General features: G+C 40.5%; 3 protein-coding genes across 7 annotated transcripts in view; 2 read left to right on the plus strand and 1 right to left on the minus strand.

Moving 5' to 3' along the window:
* The first annotated feature begins 31 nt into the window (after positions 1-31).
* Positions 32-2,896, plus strand: PIGY (phosphatidylinositol glycan anchor biosynthesis class Y). Its single transcript, XM_027544101.1, has 2 exons — positions 32-331; positions 1,862-2,896. Exon 2 carries the CDS (start codon positions 2,094-2,096, stop codon positions 2,307-2,309), a length of 216 nt encoding a protein of 71 aa, XP_027399902.1. The 5' UTR covers positions 32-331; positions 1,862-2,093; the 3' UTR covers positions 2,310-2,896.
* Positions 33-18,777, plus strand: part of PYURF (PIGY upstream reading frame) — an 89,081-nt gene continuing 70,336 nt past the window's right edge. For 3 of the 4 annotated variants that reach the window (XR_003511481.1, XM_027544098.1, XM_027544097.1), the window contains exon 1: positions 106-331. Coding sequence is in view for 3 of the 4 variants with exons in the window: in XM_027544098.1 (XP_027399899.1) it covers positions 129-331 (203 nt within the window). In the remaining variant the exon portion in view is untranslated. Of the gene's footprint in view, positions 332-1,861; positions 2,897-18,777 lie in introns of those variants that run through there. The other variant, XM_027544100.1, reaches the window with a different exon arrangement.
* HERC5 (HECT and RLD domain containing E3 ubiquitin protein ligase 5) overlaps positions 2,619-18,777 on the minus strand; it is a 50,158-nt gene continuing 33,999 nt past the window's right edge. For both annotated transcript variants that reach the window (XM_027544092.1, XM_027544091.1), the window contains 5 exons: positions 12,406-12,472; positions 11,393-11,463; positions 10,134-10,317; positions 9,952-10,054; positions 2,619-6,963 (listed from right to left, as the gene is read on the minus strand). In XM_027544092.1, coding sequence (XP_027399893.1) covers positions 6,758-6,963; positions 9,952-10,054; positions 10,134-10,317; positions 11,393-11,463; positions 12,406-12,472 — 631 coding nt within the window. In that variant the 3' untranslated portion in view covers positions 2,619-6,757. The remainder of the gene's footprint in view (positions 6,964-9,951; positions 10,055-10,133; positions 10,318-11,392; positions 11,464-12,405; positions 12,473-18,777) is intronic.

An 18,777-nucleotide genomic window follows, 5' to 3' on the forward strand; every position in this document is an offset into this window, starting at 1 on the left:
CTCCACCTGTCGGGGACAGCGTTTCCAGAGCACCGGGGGGCAGGGCCAGGCCCGTGGGGCTGGATTCACTGGTATCGATTAGAGCTGCCCGGGTGGCCAAGGACGTGCTCGGTCGCAGCTGCCAGACCATGCTGAGTGGAGTGTGCGCCCGACTCGCGTCAGCGCTGCGAGGGACACGCGCGCCGCCGTCCGCGGTCGCCCTGAGGTGTCTGCACGCGTCCAGCTCGCGGCCTTCCGCAGACAAGAGCGATAGGACGGAGAAACCGCCCCGCGCCTTCGACCAGGCCTTGCTGGAGTTCCTGGTGTGTCCGCTCTCCAAGAAGCCGCTCAGGTGAGATTCGCCCGCTGCGGGTTTTCCTTCGTGGCCTCAGTCGAGGGGAGTGGGCAGATAGACCGCATGGCCGTTTACAGCCATTGAGGAGTCTTTTAGGTGACTCTGGGTAGTCTTCGCTGCCATTTTTTGGACCTGGGCCCGCCAGCTCCCAAATCTTCCCTCTGCGGGGGGAAGGGAGACTGAAGACCAGAGGGGAACCGAGGCCTCTGAAGCCAACCGCCGACTCGCAGGCTTGGGTGAGGCGCATATAGATTAGTCACTCACTGGCTGCGCATTAGAATCGCCAGTTGCTGCTGCTGTGTTCAGTCGTGTCCGACTCTGCGACCCTTTGGACTGTAGCCCACCACGCTTCTCTGCCTACGGAATGTTCCAGTCAGGAAGAGTGGAGTGGGTTACCATTTCCTCCTCCAGGGGATCTTCCCCACCGAGGGCTCGAACCCGTGTGCCCTGTCTCCTGCGTTGCTGGCAGATTTCCAGGCACCACCCAGGGCGGGGCGAATAGGGAGGCCTGAAGGCGGGGCCTGAGCAATTGTGTATTTTCCTAACAGGACCGCTAGTGTTTCTCACGTAGACCCAAGTTTATGAACTATTGGAAACCCAAGGCATTCAGATTTTTAAGCCAAGATGATGAAAAATGTAGTAGCCTCCAGATTCTTGGGAAAATGCCATGTACGATCTTAAGCATGTTAAACTACGTGTGCTGCCCTTTGGCTTTTAGTTCTCAACTAGTTGTTTTTGTTTTGTTTTAAGGCCTTCTTAACCTTTAACCCAGAGTCTTGAGGGTAAACAGCCCTACTGTCTCAGGCTACTAAAACTGAACATTCACAACACTAGTAAACACCGAAATGTTATCAATAGCAGTCTTTGGGTGGTGGATTGCTAGTAATCTTTATTTTCATCTTTTTCACTTCTCTTTCTGAATATTTTTCATAATGAACATATTGCTCATTCAGTTTTCTTAAACCTTGAAATTACCACTTGATCTGCTTTTTGGCTAATTTTGTAAATAGCACATTCGCAGACATAACATTCTGAAGTTTGCTCATTTTTGCCCTCTCTTTCTCAGACTTGTGTATTTTGATTTTTCAGTGGTTTCCTTTTTAATGGGTCAATAAGGCTGCTCTATTAAGCATGTAAAAGGAAGAAGTTGAAATTTCCTCTAGTGTCTGTTCCAGTAGGAAATTAATGGGGATTGTTTGGGGTTGAAAAGAGTAATGAAGGACTATTTGGATGAAAAGGGCAAGATCTTTTCTGACTGGTATTTTTAAAAATTAAGGCATAGCTTGAGGATAAAGTGAAAAAAAAAAAAAGAGAAACTGACTAAAATGGGAACAATTAAGAGATTTATTTTCTAAGAGAAATAGTACAATTGGCTATTACTGCTTTTAAAATGAAAAGCCGTCTAATTCTGCTTTTCTTGGATTAACTCCATGTTTAGAATTGGATAAATGTTACTGTTTATTGAACATCAAGCTCTTCCAAGCATTTTGTTTTCCATGATTCATTTTGGTTTTTTTTCCCCCTCAGATATGAAGCATCGACAAATGAATTGATTAATGAAGAGTTAGGAATAGCCTATCCAATTATTGATGGGATTCCTAATATGATACCACAGGCAGCTAGGATGACACATCAAAATAAGAAGCAAGAAGAAGTGGAGCAGCATTAGATCATACTTAAAAACAACACACACAACTAAATATTCTAAATACCACCTACCTTTTAAAAAGTCAGAGTGGCGGGTATTAAGTGGAGAAGAATGTTTCTGTCTCTTCCTATGCTGACTGTCCTGATTCCACTGGTATCTTTAGCAGGACTGTTTTACTCAGCCTCTGTGGAAGACGACTTCCCTCAGGGCTGCACTAGCACCACCAGTCTGTGCTTTTACAGTCTGCTCTTGCCGATTACCATACCTGTTTATGTGTTCTTCCACCTTTGGACTTGGATGGGAATTAAACTCTTCAGGCATAATTAACGCAGCCAGAGCCAAGATGGTATATTCTAAAGATATGCTTGAGTGCCTGTCTCTGAAGGCTCGTCTACATGGGAATACTGGAAACCCGCTTAATTTGCAGGAGAGATGCTTTGCCTAGCTTTCTGTCAGGGGTCTAGGGTCTATGAGAGGCTTAAGCTGCAGAGGCGTCTTTATTGTACTTTGGTTCTGCCCTTGTTTTTTGAAGGTTCTCATTTATACCTGGAAAATCAAAAGGAACATTACAAACTGTCTTTTTGGAAATTAACAGCCCCAACCATCACTTGATGGCTTATCCCATTCATAATTAAAAATTACTATTTTGAAATTTTATGTTTATTTTAGATTAAAGGCTTTGGTAATGTCACATGTTAACGATGACTAAAATAATTCCGAAGGAGCTATGTTGGAGTAGTTGTAGAGAAATGCATTTGAACTAATGTGATATAAAACTATAGTAAAATGGAAATTTCATGGACTTGCCAAAATTCTGAGTTTTTAAAATCACCATCATTTCTTTGGCATCAAATGCTTACATTAATTTTAATAAAATAATAAATAAAAAGATATTGACACTTGCCATAAAGCAATTTGCAGTTTTGTGTTTTTTCCCCCTCCTTTGGTCACAAGAGTATGATTCTAAGAAAGGGGAAATGTAAAATAGTCTGAATTTCAAACTATAGGCTATGTTTAGAGAGACACTTAACTAACCCAAAGTAGAAAAATTTCCCAGGAAGATACGTGCTTCTGGGGGTAGAGATGGGGTTGAAAGACTTGAAAATAGCTGATTATGTCCTAGAGTTTAATGTTATGCCTCACATTTCAGTTCCTTTTCCTGCCATGGACCTACTTAGCGATACAAGAGCATGAGCATTTGACATATTAATAGTTCCTGATTTTCCAGAACTTCCAACAAGGCTGATTAGTAACTATTTCAGAGGTGCAACATGTTTCAGTAGTTACGAACTGAATATACTTTAATTGATTCTAAATAGACTCTTAAAGCAGTTTAACAGAAACTTGAGATAGTGATTCCTCTCCTTCAAAAGAAAATTAAAATGAGTTTAGATGTGTTTTCTAATGCGTAACTTCAACGTATATACTCTAGTACAAGTCTTGTTTTAAAAATTACTCTTCTGGCAATATACAAATAACACAGAAACTGAATGAGGGACCCATCCCTTCTGGAAGTGGTTTTACTCTTTAATTTGCTCCAAATTTCACTGTGGTCAGTGTAAATGAAACAATTCTGAGAAAACAAGCACTGTATTCTAAAAAGTCAATTTTAGCTTTTTCAAGCTAAGCATTTTACCGTATTAGAGGGAACTGAGTAGCAAAGCCCTGGGGGACTATAGTATGAACTCCATCCTTTCACTAGTATTTATTTAGCAGTCATTTGTATAGTACAAACTATACACTAGGTACAATTCTAAACATATTACACATATAAAATCTCATAATCTAAGGGGTAGGTGGGTGATATAACAATTTTACAGATGAGGAAACGAAAGCACACAGGTTAAGTGATTTACCCAGAGTAACGGACAATAAGTTGAAACCACTCAGGAATGCAGTTTTGGTCTGTCTTCTGAATCACTGTAATAGTACTGCTTTATTTTGTGCAAACTCATCCTTTCTATTTTCAGGAAAAATAGAATGAGATATCAAAATGCTTGGACTCTAATTCTTAGTCAAGCCTGATGACCTTTGTGTTTTCCTAAGTATATTGTTGCACTGTAAACCCATCATGGAAATACTCCCTGATTCTTTCACTAATTGGAACTCTTCCCTACTCATTCCTACCCACAGCCCCAATAATGAGCTGACTTCACAATGGCAGGACCTTTTGCCTCCTCAGAGCCTCCCTGCTGTCCTCACTGCATCACTGACAGGGATCATCTTTAAGACCTATGAATAAGCTCCTTGCCACCAACTTTGTACGTGGGGATTTTCCACCCTGAGGGAGCAAGAAAGGACTTGTCATGACCTACTTTACCTTTTCATTTTCTTCCATTCCTGCAGAGTGGGCTTTTAAGGAAGCCTCTCTGAACTTCACATCCTGCCCATCTGTGACATGGAAATGAGACCAACTTTCAGGCCTGGTAGAGTTTTAAATGAGGCAGGAAATACAAAACTACCTGTTACAGCCACAAGCCATAGTAGATTCTCACTACTATGTGTAGTTATGGAGGGAAAGTCCTGTTCCCTTTTCTAAGTTTTGCCCAGCTTACTGAAATTCTCCATTTCTAAGTGGCTGCTGTTTTCCGCACAAGCCACTAGGTGGCACTCTCAGCCAACTCACTGGCAGGTAAGCTCTCAGGACACTGAAAGACTAGTTGGGACATTGAGCTAGATAGCCATATCCCACAAACTTAATTCACTCTCATGGCATGTACTGGACAGCCATGATAGCTGTAGTGAATCCTGACAAATGGAATAACCCATGCAGAGAGGGAAGTAGAACTGAAGACAGGAGGTGAGGAAGCAGCAGGGGTAGAGGTGGGATGAGACAAGGGTTCCAAGCAGAAGAAAAACCATACAAACATAGGACTGTGGCCTGTTGAGGAAACTGAGCTAGTCACAAGTGACTAGAACATGGTACATTGTATATGCAAGGCCGTGGTGGGGGACCAAGAGGCACATCAGGTTGGATTTTCGAACTAGAATAACCGTGTTAATGAACATTATTGCTTGATTTTTAAATTGTCTTGCTGTATGCAGCTGATAAACACTTCCTAGAAAAAGAAAAAAGAACATGGAAATTTGCAGGGGTTTTGTGTGTTACAGACCCCTAAGGTGGCAAGTGCTCACATTTGCACTAATACAGTAGCCACCAGTCACATGTAGACACTGAACACTTGAAATGACTAAGGAATTTTAAATCTCAGTTAAATAGCTACAAATTATTGGACAGCATAGCTCAACACTTTTTCCCATTACTACCGATGAAAGTTTTCTCTCTTCAAAATTCAACAACTAAACCTTATCTACAGCAGGGAGTCCATCTTCTTCAGCAGTACAGATCTACTGAAGTTTCTGCATGTGTGCTAACTGGCTTCAGCCGTGTCTCTTTGCAACACTATGGACTGTAGCCTGCCAGGCTCCTCCATCCATAGAATTCTCCAGGCAAGAATACTGGAGTGGGCTGCCATGCCCTCTCTAGGGCATCTTCCTGACCCAGGGATCAAACACGTTTCTCCTTAGTCTTCTGCACTGGCAGGCAGGTTCTTTACCACTAGCGCCACCTGGGAAGCCCATCTAGGTCTCTAGCCTTACAGAAAGTTCTACTGGACAGTGTTGGTCTAGATACAGGGAGACCAGCTGAGAGAGGACTGCAGTGATGGGACAGGAGATGTAAGAGCCTGAACTAAAGCACTGGCAGTGGGCTTAGAGGAAGATGAAAAACAAGAATTGTCAAAACCTGATATTTCTTAAATGTGGGGGTGAATAAGAGGGAGAAAGGGAAGATGGTTGAAGGATGTGTTAGTGGTACCATTTTAAGCTGCAGAATACAGGAAAGATGATCATATTCTTAAACATGTTGAGATGAAGGAGCTGAGAAGTATGCAGGCAGACACAGGCCACGTAGGAGAAATGGCTGTGGTGCTGTATTGTCAGTTCCTGTTGGACAGAGAGAGATCTGGGGATCATCAGCATGGACATAATAACTATGCCACAGCAACAAGAAGGAATATGTGTAGAGTGAGAAAAGATGACCAGACGAGCACTTAAGGTCAGGAAGTATAAGAGAAGCATGCAACATGTATACTAATTAAATAATTAAAAAAAAAAAACATTCAAAAAACTAAGATCATGGCATGCAGTCCCACCACTTTGTGGCAAATAGATGGGGAAACAATGGAAACAGTGAGAGACTTTAAAAAAAAAAAAAAAACTTTTCAAGTGCATTCATCTGATTGTTTTCCAGAATATCTATGTTTTGTTATATAATAAGTATTTTCAAACAAAATCAACATGTATTAATGTCCTTAAACCATCCAGGCTTCATTAAAAAAAAAAGAAATGGGAAAGCAGCCACGAAAAAGAAAACCTAGCAGTTCATTAAGAGTTTTGAGGAGAAAGGAGTCAATCGTTTCAAATGTGATAAATATATTTAAGATAGAAATGTGCAAGTTTCCATTGAAATTTGCAACAAAAAATTCATCTAGGTAACCAGAGTAATTTAAGAGGGAGAAGAATCACTTAAGCCCTGGACAAACTACCCAGACATTTATGAGAAAAAACTCTGCTGTCTCAATGCATTGTGTTTCTCAATGCACTTGTTTTAACAGCCTAATCTATATCATTGTCAATACATTTTACAAGCAAAAATAGGAATTCTAAAAAAGCAAGTAAACACACTGAACAGTCAGCAAGATTTTTATGTTAATTTTTAAGTTAATTTTATTTCTGAAAATATTTCCCAAAAGGGGTACAGAGTGTGAGGTAGGTCAGCCAAATCCTCTCTTGTTGTTGATGGCTGCTTGGAGTGCTTCTTCTACTCTTTCCATTGTAGAATATTTAGGGAGGTAGAGGACACTGAAACATGTCTGTGCTCTTATGGGATCTTTTTCATTCAAATTTTCAGGACAGTGAAATGTTATTTTCATATTCTTTAAACCTTTTACTTGAATTCTGTCGGTTCCTGTAAGAAACACTAAAAAAAAAAAAAGAAAAATCAGTGCTATCTGCTTCACAGAAACCAAAATTTATATAGAGAAAATGTGTTTATTCAAAAACACTAATTGAGGGCCCATGTGCTTTGGACTGCATTGGGGGCCACTGTTAGGACAAAGTCTGAAAACAGTCACTGCCCTCAAGCAGCTTACAGTCTGGTTGGGAATATTAAATTATTGGGCAGGAAAAGACAAACAGAGAAAAATAAAAAGGGTGTAAGACAGCTCATGGAATTAGTCCCTCATGAGTGTAAATGCTGTGGCAGAGCAGGGAGAGATTTAGGCTGGGATAACCAGGAGGACTTCCAGTTCAAAGACTGGAAAGGTAGGTTGGGTTTCTGGAAAAGTCTGGATACCTTTCAACATCCATGTTATCCAAAGAAAAAAGAAGATAAATGTTTCTCAAAAATAAGTAAGGAAATTGAGTAAGGAAATGAGGGAGGCAATCATTAAGTCTCAGGATAAGCACTCAGTTCAGTCGTTCAGTCATGTCTGACTCATTGCGACCCCATAGACTGCAGTACACCAGGCTTGCCTGTCCATCACCAACTCCCAGAGCTTACTCAAACTCATGTCCATAGAGTCAGTGATGCCATCCAACCATCTCATTTCTGTCGTCCCCTTCTCCTCCAGTCTTCGATCTTTCCCAATATCAGGGTCTTTTCAAATGAATCAGTTCTTCCCATCAGGTGGCCAATGTATTGGAGGTTCAGCTGCAGTATTAGTCCTTCCAATGAATATTCAACACTGATTTCCTTTAGGATGGACTGGTTGGATCTCCTTGCAGTCCAAGGGACTCTCAAAAATCTTCTCAAACACCACAGTTCAAAAGCATCAATTCTTTGGCACTCAGCTCTCTTTATAGTCCAACTCTCATATCCATACAGGACTACTGGAAAAACCATAGCCTTGACTAGATGGACCTTTGTTGGCAAAGTAATGTCTCTGCTTTTTAATACGCTGTCTAGGTTGGTCATAACTTTCCTTCCAAGGAGTAAGCGTCTTTTAATTTCATGGCTGCAATCACCATCTGCAGTGATTGTGGAGCCCAGAAAAATAAAAGTCTGACACTGTTTCCACTGTTTCCCCATCTATTTCCCATGAAGTGATGGGACAGGATGCCATGATCTTAGTTTTCTGAATGTTGAGCTTTAAGCCAACTTTTTCACTCTCCACTTTCACTTTCATGAAGAAGCTCTTTAGTTCTTCACTTTCTGCCATAAGGGTGGTGTCATCTGCATATCTGAGATTATTGATATTTCTCCCAGAAATCTTGATTCCAGCTTGTGCTTCTTCCAGCCCAGCGTTTCTCATGATGTAGTCCGTTAAATAAGCAGGGTGACAAGATACAGCCTTGATGTACTCCTTTTCCTATGTGGAACCAGTCTGTTGCCATGTCCAGTTCTAAGAGGTGCTTCCTGACTTGCATACAGCTTTCTCAAGAGGCAGGTCAGGTGGTCTGGTATTCCCATCTCTTTCAGAATTTTCCACAGTTTATTGTGATCCACACAGTGATTAAATGGCAAATGACTATGCCATTGACTTTGGCATAGTCAATAAAGCAGAAATAGATGTTTTTCTGGAACTCTCTTGCTTTTTCCATGATCCAGTGGATGTTGGCAATTTGATCTCTGGTTCCTCTGCCTTTTCTAAAACCAGATTGAACATCTGGAAGTTCACGGTTCACGTATTGCTGAAGCCTGGCTTGGAGAATTTTGAGCATTACTTTACTAGCATGTGAGATGAGTGCAATTGTGCTGTAGTTTGGGCATTCTTTGGCATTGCCTTTCTTTGGGATTGGAATGAAAATAGTCCTTTTCCAGTCCTGTGGCCACTGCTGAGTTTTCCAGATTTGCTGGCATACTGAGTGCAGCACTTTCACAGCATCATCTTCCAGGATTTGAAATAGCTCAACTGGAATTCCATCATCACCTCCACTAGCTTTATTCGTAGTGACGCTTTCTAAGGCCCACTTGACTTCACATTCCAGGATGTCTGACTCCAGGTGAGTGATCACACCATTGTGATTATCTGGGTTGTGAAGATCTTTTCTGTACAGTTCTTCTGTGTATTCTTGCCACCTCTTCTTAATATCTTCTGCTTCTGTTAGGTCCCTACCATTTCTGTCCTTTATTGAGCCTGTCTTTGCATGAAATGTTCCCTTGGTATCTTTAAATTTCTTGAAGTGATCTCTAGTCTTTCCCATTCTATTGTTTTCCTCTATTTCTGTGCATTGATCACTTAGGAATGCTTTTTATCTCTTCTTGTATTCTTTGGAACTCTGCATTCAAATGGTGTATCTTTCCTTTTATCCTTTGCCTTTCACGTCTCTTCACAGCTATTTGCAAGGCCTCCTCAGACAACCATTTTGCCTTTTTGCATTTCTGTTTCTTGGGGATGGTCTTGATCACTGCCTCCTATACAATGTCATGAACCTCCGTCTATAGTTCTTCAGGCCCTCTATCAGATCTAATCCCTTGAATCTATTTGGTCAATTCCACTATATAATCATAACGGATTTGATTTAGGTCATACCTAAATGGTCTAGTGGTTTTCCCTACTTTCTTCAATTTAAGTCTGAATTTGCCAATAAGGAGTTCATGATCTGAAAAGCAGTGCGTAGGCATAAAACAGACTGAAGTCTGAAGGTTGAGTTAAAACCATGGAGACAAGTGATAGTGTACAGCTTGGCTCATCCCATGGGGCCTGGGTAACTGAGTGATGATACAACTACAGGAGTCTCAATATTTAGCTCAAAGAAGCCAAATTTACAATAGGCAGAATTGAAAATGACTGGAAAAAATCAATATTACCATTTTTTTTTTATATTGGGACAACCTATAAAGAACATTCCACTGGACTATGAGTGACTCTGACTTCACAGGCAAGTGATGCCTGTGAAGAACAAGATTTCCTTATCCCACAAAAAGGACACAAGAGTACAGACTTCCTCCTGATGTAACACTCACCAAGGAATTTTTTCTTTTCCTCCAAAGTCAATTTGTGTAAAGCTTTCCAAAACATCACTATGGTGGGATGTGAACTGTCGTATCCATGTTCATAATGTGCATTCTATAGAAAAATGCAAAAAACACAATATTCAAGAAACAAATACAATTTTAATTTAAACCACTCAGCCTTTATGATGTACCTTTTCAAATGTTTCCCAGTCGTAATCTGTATTTCCGATAATCACATCCTTGAGTTGTTCTGGATGGAAAAATTCAATAATCTCCTTGTCACACACTTTGTAAAATCCTCTTTGAAATTCCTCATAAACTGCCTTTACAGAGATGTTGAAGATGTAATTGACATACTTAGAAACATAGTCTCTCCTTTAATGAAACAAAGAATGATTTCAGTTTACAGCAATACTCCAAACAAAACCGAGAGAGGGGTGAAAAGAATGATATAAATGGAGGAAGAGATGGTGACCTTGGGATCTGCCTGGTGACTGCTGCAGCACCTTCTCCAAATAAGGGGAAGACGGTCGCCTGCACCATCTCCACACCACTGCTGGTGTGCAGGGCCCTTATTCTCAAAGAAGGATCCACAGTGCCACAAGGGGTTTAAGATCCACAGTGTACTATTATTCAGACTTCCCTGGTGCCTCTGGGCACACCTGCCAGTTCTTTCAGGGGAAGGGGCCAGGCAATCAATAATTCTATGGACAAAATTGAGGTATACTGATTAAATATACCACAGAGCTAGAAATGTTCCATTTCTTGATCTGCATACTTATAACTTTGAACTTTTCTATATGTTATAATTCAAAATTTTTTTAAATAAAGATTTTAAGAAAAACACTGGGCTTTAGGCCAGAATGCTCACTAGATATTTCTTTGCCACTCTGACTAACTATCGGGAATATTCTATGATCCCAAACTCTATGGCTTTAAATGGCATCCCATAAGGTAATGGGAAGTCAAGATACCACAGTAAGATCTAATAATATTAACAAAACTAAGTGTCTGCTATGGACTGGGCACCACTGTGAACTAGGTACTGGACAAACAACAGTGAGCAAAACAGACCACGCTCTTGGCATCACACACTCCTAAGAGCTGGGGGAAACACTCAAGTAAAAATAAAGGCAGATAATGTGTGACATGGAAAGGAAAAAGTAAAGCCGGGTAAGGAGAAAAAGAGGTATTTATCCCCTAGACAGAAAGATAACAGAGGGCCTCTGCAAGAAAGCCATTTCCATCCCTGCCGGCAGCAAACTTGGAGACACACATACGCACACAACATGCACTGATCCTCGCCTTACTGGAAAATGGTTAAGAGAGGAAAATTATAATGACAAGGAATTTTAAGAGCCCAGTGAAATAAACACTGCAAAAAATCGGACACGATTAAGCGAGTAACACTTTCTCTTTTCAGACAAAACAATTATTTCTTTATACTTACTTGTTAGTCTGGTCAACAATTACGTGACTTCCATCAGGAATTAAGTCTACATCATTTTTGTCCCAATGCACCTGTAACCACAAATGAACTCAGTAATCTCCAAGAGAATCCCCAACAATCTACTGTCAACAACAATACTTTATAGCATACCTCTTTTCCTCAAGAATTTGTGAAAATACATATTTTTGTTATAAAAACCAGCAAGGTGGTAAAAAAAAATTTACCACATTTATCACAGAGAATGAAAAATAAACTTTAAAAAACCTGAATTATCTATTTTAACTGATCATACTGAAAGAACTACTGGGAAAATTGCCACCTCTCGGTATTCACTTCACACAGTACAGACCCAGCACAGTAGATTTGCAAAACTGGTCAAAAATTCCTCCCATCCTGGTATTTACGCCATATAACTTTGCAACAGCTCCCATCAAGAGGGGGCTCTATTTCTTCAGCTGGTGAATCTGAGTGCAGAAGTGTGAAGATTTTGACCAGTGGGACCTGACAGGAGTAAACGCTTGAAAGGAAGCTGCGTGTTGGGGCCTGCCATCTCCTCCTACTTTCTGTAACTCTTCACTCCGTGAAGAAGCCTCAGCTAGTCAGCTAGGACAGACACAGCTGTTCCAGCTGCACCCCCTCAACCAACCAGCCTGCTAACGAACAGGTGTGGGAGCAAGGCCACTGTGATCCACCCAGAACAGTCAAGTCAGGCCGGTCCAGAAAGCCCCAGACTCGTGTTTGCTGTTTTACACCACTGAGTTTAGGTGTTATCTGTCACTCAGTAAAATCTAACTGATAATACACCCAGCTCAAGAAAAATGAGAAAAAATACCTTTTGTACTACCTTAATTTATAGTTTGGTTTTTTATTAAAAGTATATAAATAGTTAACCCAATTATAAAGTCTATAACTTTATAGAGTATACAAATTTATAAAGCATATACATTTATAAGGTATATAAGTAGTAAAAGAGATTAAATATGACATTTCATTTTATTTTTACTGTTACTTACATTAAAATGGATGTGAAATACTTCTTCTAAGTCATCGCCATCATCATCCAGAAGTGTCTGCAAACTCCTAAAGAACAGTCTTATTGTCAGTAATCATGATGGCTAGATACATCATCTAAAAATGTCAAGGGCATGCCTGTTCTCAAGGTGGGAGGTCAGGTTTAGTTCATGTCACTTGTTTCTGTATATTGATAGTCTAACTAGGGCCAGACTGCAGCCAAAAGTGTGAGGTTTGGACGTTTATTTGTAATTCTGCAGGCTCCCCACCCAATTCTCAGCTCTCTTCCCTCCACCCTAGCTACAGTGGTGTCGGATAAGTACCACTAGAAACAGCATAACTGGTACAGGTACAACATGGGAGAGCTTTGTTAACTCTCTAAAGGGATGCTTGTCATTGGGTAAGGCCTCTGGGAGAAGGTGCAATCAGTTGATTTTTTCCCCTGCTGGATTTTTTATTACTAAATTTTGCCAAAACTGGATCTTTTTTTTTTGGCCACACCATGCAGCTTGCAGGATTTCAGTTCCCCAACCAGGGATTGAACACAGGCCATGGTGGTAAAAGCACCAAGTCCTAACTACTGGACCGCCAAATAATTCTCTAAAATGTTGGATCTTTTAAACAGTATCATGGTAAAAACAGACCATGTTTTATTGTGTTTTGGGGGTGCTGAGAGAGACTAATGGGAACTCAGCTGACAAAACTGGATTCATCATAGATTTGGTTCATGATGCTTTGTCACTGTATGTCCATGGTTGGCTTATTTGCTTATTTATGGGTGTGTTTATGAAGAACACTTCCCCAAACAAGAACTAAAACACGGCCAGTATCTTATATCTACGTATAAAGGGTATGTTTCTTATCTCACTTTTCTACCACCCTCAACATGTTATACACATATCTACAGTTTGAAGAATACCTTTTCTCTTTGCTAAGGTATCTCTGGGAGAAGGCAATGGCACCCCACTCCAGTACTCTTGCCTGGAAAATCCCATGGACGGAGGAACCTGGTGGGCTGCAGTCCATGAGGTCGCTAAGAGTCGGACATGACTGAGCGACTTCACTTGCACTTTTCACTTTCATGCACTGGAGAAGGAAATGGCAACCCACTCCAGTGTTCTTGCCTGGAGAATCCCAGGGACGGGGGAGCCTGGTGGGCTCCCATCTATGGGGTCGCACAGGGTCGGACACGACTGAAGCGACTTAGTAGTAGCAGCAGCAGCAAGGTATCTCTTTATGAACAAAGAATTTCTTTCATCTTACTGCAGTTAAATGTATCAATCTTTCCTATAATGTTGGTATTTTTATGTCTTGCTTGAGAAATTGCAATAGTGTGAAATAACTGTCCATATTTCCTTCATTTTTACATTCAATATTTAAGTCCTTAATCCACAGAGTTGGTTTCGGTCCATGGCCTAAGGTATCTGCTCTCATTTTTTTTCCCCAGATGCATTACTTGAAGAGTACTTCTATTCCCACTGATCTAATAAACTACCTCTAACAAAGTGCTATATGTATATGGGTCAGGTTCCACACTCTCCTGTTCCATTGGAAAGCCAGCACCAAACTCATACTGCCCTAATTAATACAGCTTTCTAATGATTCTTGATATCTGGTAGGCCAAGTTCCCCATCCTTATTCACCTTACAAATGATCTCTGGCTATTCTTGGCCCCTTGCTCATCCATATAAACTTTAAATCAGCTGGGTTTTCTTTCTTTTTTTTTAAGTCTTCTAGGATTAAAATAGTAGTTTTACTGAGTACAGAGATCAGGGATTCTCAAAGTGTAACTACAACTTCTGGGAATCCCTGAGGCCTTTACTGGCTGGGTGGGGTAGGGTCTGCAAGGTCAAAACAAATATTATAATAATACTCAGATGTTACTTGCCTCCTCACATTCTGTCATGAGCACAGAACAGTTTTCCAGAGGTGATATGATAGCTAATAAGTACGTATTCCTATATTTAAAACTCTTTACTTTTAATTTTTAATATCATAAATACTGACAAGTTTACTTAATATGAGCAAAAGCTCTTCAAGGTCCTCTATTAATTTTTGAGAATCTTAAGACCTAAAAGTTTGAGAAATGCTAATATGGATTTAACGGTCTTTACTTAGTTCATCTATATGAAGTTCGGAGAAGGCGATGGCACCCCACTCCAGTACTCTTGCCTGGAGAATCCTATGGATGGAGGAGCCTTGTGGGCTGCAGTCTATGGGGTGGCTAAGAGTCGGACACAACTGAGCGACTTCACTTGCACTTTTCACTATCATGCACTGGAGAAGGAAATGGCAACCGACTCCAGTGTTCCTGCCTGGAGAAGCCCATGGACAGTGGAGCCTGGTGAGCTACAGTCCATGGGGTCACAGAGTTGGACACAACTGAGCAACAAACACTTTCACTTTACTAAAGAACATTTAGGTAGTCTACGTATTACAAACTAATACAATGTGCACTAGCCGGTGTGATTGTGTATTTCTGAATGTGAAATGTCTAAAGGTACAATTGCTGGGTCAAAGTTGTCTCACCTTATCCCTGATTTTGCTTTTTACAGTTTCAGTTATCTGTGGTCTACTGCAATTGGAAAATGTTAAATGGGAAATTCCAAAATTAAATAATTCATCAGTTTTAAATTGTAGGACGTTCTGAGTAGCATGATGCAATCTTAAGCTGTCCCAGGATATGTGAATCATACCTTTGTCCAACATATCCCACCTGTTAGTCATTTAGTAGCTGCCTCGTGACCACTGTGGTATCACAGCCCTGCATCCATGGAACTCTTATTTAACTTAATAATGGCCTCAAAGAGCAAGAGTAGTGATGCTGGCAATTGGGATGTGCCAAAGAAAAGCTGTAAAGTATATCTTTTAAGTGAAAAGTTGAAAGTTCTCAATTTAATGAGGAGAGAAAAAAATCATATCCTGAGGTTGCTATAATCCATGGTAAGAAGAATCTTCTATCTGGGAAATTGTGAAGAAGGACAAAGGAACATACTGGTTTTGCTGTTGCCCCTCAAACTGCAGCATTCTGGCCACAGTGCATGATAAAGCTAGTTAGGATGGAAAGGCATTAGATTTGTACATAAGATATTTTGAAAGATAGGAAGACTGCATTCCACATTCAGGTAACTTTTATTACAGTTGTTGTTCACTTGCTAAGTCATGTGTGACTCTGCAACCCTATGGACTGCAGCACACCAGGCTTCCTTGTCCTTTACTATCTCCCAGAGTTTGCTCAAATTCATGTCCATTGAGTTCATGATGCCATCTAACCATCTCATCCTCTGTCGTCCCCTTCTTCTCCCGCCTTCAATCTTTCCCAGCATCACGGTCTTTTCCAATGAGTCAGTTCTTCACATCAGGTGGCCAAAGTATTGGAGTTTCAGCTTCAGCATCAGTCCTTCCAATGAATATACAGGGTTGATTTCCTTTAAGACTGACTGGTTTGATGTCCTTGTAGTCCAAGGGACATTCAAGAGTCTCCTCTAGCACCACAATTCAAAAGCATCAGTTCTTTGGTGCTTAGCCTTCTTTATGATCCAATTCTCACATTCATACATGACTACTGAAAAAAACATAGCTTTGACTATACAGACCTCTGTCAGCAAAGTGATGTCTCTGCTTTTTAATATGCTGTCAAAGTATGTCACAGCTTTTCTTCCAAGGAGCAAGTGTCTTTTAATTTCATGGCTGCAGTCACCATCTACGGTGATTTTGGAGCCCAAGAAAAAGAAATCTGTCACTGCTTCCACTTTTCCTCCTTTTATTTGCCATGAAGTGATGGGACCAGATACCATGATTTTCATTTTTGAATGCTGAGTTTTAAGTCAGCTTTTTCACCCCATCAAGAGGTTCTTTTGTTCCTTTTCACTTTCTGCTATTAAAGTGGTATCATATGTATATCTGAGGTTTTTGATATTTGTCCCAACAATCTTTGACTCCAGCCTATAATTCATCCAGCTTGGCATTTCACATGATGTACTCTGCATATAAGTGAAATAAACAGGTTGACAATATACATACAGCCTTGTCATATTCCTTTCCTAATTATGAACCAGTTAGTTGTTCTATGTCTGATTCTAACTGTTGCTTCTTAGCCTGCATACAGATTTCTCAGGAGACAGGTAAGGTGGTCTGGTATTCCCATCTCTTTAAGGGTTTCCCAGTTGGCTATGATCCACAAAGTTGAAGGCTTTAGCATAGTCAATGAAATGGAAATAGACATTTCTCTGGAATTCCCTTGCTTTCTCTATGATCCAATGAATGTTAGCAATCTGATCTCTGGTTCCTCTGCTTTTTCTAAACCCAGCTTGTACATCTGGAAGTTCTCAATTCAAAGAGTGCTAAAGCCTAGCTTGAAAAATTTTGAGCATAACTTTACTAGCATCTGAAATGTGAAACTGTGTAGTAGTTTGAACATTCTTTGGTATTGCCCTTCTTTGGGATTGGAATTAAAACTGATCTTTTCCAGTCCTGTGGCCACTGCTGAGTACAAAATTTACTGACATACTGAGTGTAGCACTATAACAGCATCATCTTTTAGGATGTGAAATAGCTCAGCTGGGATTCTATCACCTCCTCTAGCTTTGCTCATAGTAATGCTTCCTAAGAACCATTTGACCTCACACTCCAGAATGTCTGGCTCTAGGTAAGTGATCACACCATCATTGTTATCCAGGTCGTTAAGACCTTTTTTGTACAGTTCTTCTGTGTATTCTTGTCACTTCTTCTTAATATCTTCTGCTTCTGTGAGCTCCTTACCATTTCTGTCCTTTATTGGGCCCATCCTTGCTTGAAATATTCCTTGGTATCTCCAATTTTCTTGAAGAGATCTCTAGTCTTTCTGATTCTATTGTTTTCCTCTACTTTTTTTTTTAAAAAAAGGTCTTCTTATCTCTCCTTACTATTCTCTGGAACTCTGCATTCAGTTGAGTATATTTTCCCTTTCTCCCTTGCTTTTCATTTCTCTTCTTTTCTCAGCTATTTCTAAATCTTCCTCAGACAACCATTCTGCCTTTTTGCAATTCTATTTCTTTGGAATGGTTTTGGTCACTGTCTCTTATACAATGTTACAAACCTCTTTCCATGGTTCTTCAGGTACTCTGTCTACCAGATCTAATCCCTTCAATCTATTCATCACCTCCACTGTATAATCTTAAGGGATTTGATTTAGGTCATACCTGAATGGCCTAGTGGTTTTCCCTACTTTCTTCAATTTAAGCCTGAATTTTTTGCAATCATGAGCTGATGATCTGAGCTACGGTCAGCTCTAGGTCTTATTTTTGCTCACTGTATATAAGAGCTTCTCAATCTTCAGCTGCAAAGAATATAATCAACTTGATTTTAGTATTTACTATCTGGTGATATCAATGTGTAAAGTCATCTCTTATGCTATTGGAAAACAGTGTTTGCTATGACCAAGGTGTTCTAACAAAACTCTATTAGTCTTTGCCCTGCATCATTTTGTACTCCAAGGTCAAATTTGCCTGTTATTCCAGGTCTCTCTTGACTTCCTATCTCTGCATTCTAATCCTCTATGATGAAAAGGACATCTTTTTTTGGTGTTAGTTCTAGAAGGTCTTGCAGGTCTTCATAGAACTGGTCAACTTTAACTTTCTCGGCATAAGCAGTTAGGGCATAGACTTGGAGTACTGTGATATTGAATGGTTTGCTTTGGAAAAGAATCGAGATCATTCTGTCATTTTTGAGACTGCACCCAAGTACCACATTTCAGACTCTTGTTGACTATGAGGGCCAATTCATTTCTTCTAAGAGATTCTCCCCTACAGTAGCAGATACCATGGTCATCTAAAATAAACTCACCCATTCCCATCCATTTAGTTCACTGATTCCTAAGATGCTGATGTTCACTCTTGCCATCTCCTGCTTGACCCCGTCCCATTTACGTTGACTCATGGACCTAACATTCCAGGTTCCTGTGCAATACTGTTCCTTACAGCATTAGACTTTAATTTCACAGCCAGACACATCCACAACTGAGAGTTGTTTCCGCTTTGGCTCAGCCAGCCTCTTCATTCTTTCTGTAGCTATTAGTAACTGCCCTCTATTCTTCTCCAGTAGCATACTGGACACCTTCCAATCTGGGGGGCTCATATTCCAGTGTCGTATCTTTGCCTTTTAATACTGTTCATGGGGGTTCTCACAGCAAGAATAATTTGCCATTCCCTCCTCCAGTGGACCACATTTTGTGAGAACTCTCCACTATGACCCATCCATCTTGGGTGGCCCTGCATGGCATGGCTCTTAGCTTCACTGAGTTATACAAGCCTCTCTGCCACAAGGCTGTGATCCATGAAGGGATATTGTTACAGTTGTCCTATTTTATTATTTGTTATTGCCACTATCATAGTGTG

The sequence above is a fragment of the Bos indicus x Bos taurus genome, chromosome 6, assembly GCF_003369695.1.
Source record: "Bos indicus x Bos taurus breed Angus x Brahman F1 hybrid chromosome 6, Bos_hybrid_MaternalHap_v2.0, whole genome shotgun sequence".
In the NCBI taxonomy this organism is placed as follows: Eukaryota; Metazoa; Chordata; class Mammalia; order Artiodactyla; family Bovidae; genus Bos; species Bos indicus x Bos taurus.

Excerpts from the sequence above, each read along its gene's own strand:
- PIGY (XM_027544101.1), top strand. The coding sequence starts at position 2,094 with ATGTTTCTGTCTCTTCCTATGCTGACTGTCCTGATTCCACTGGTATCT.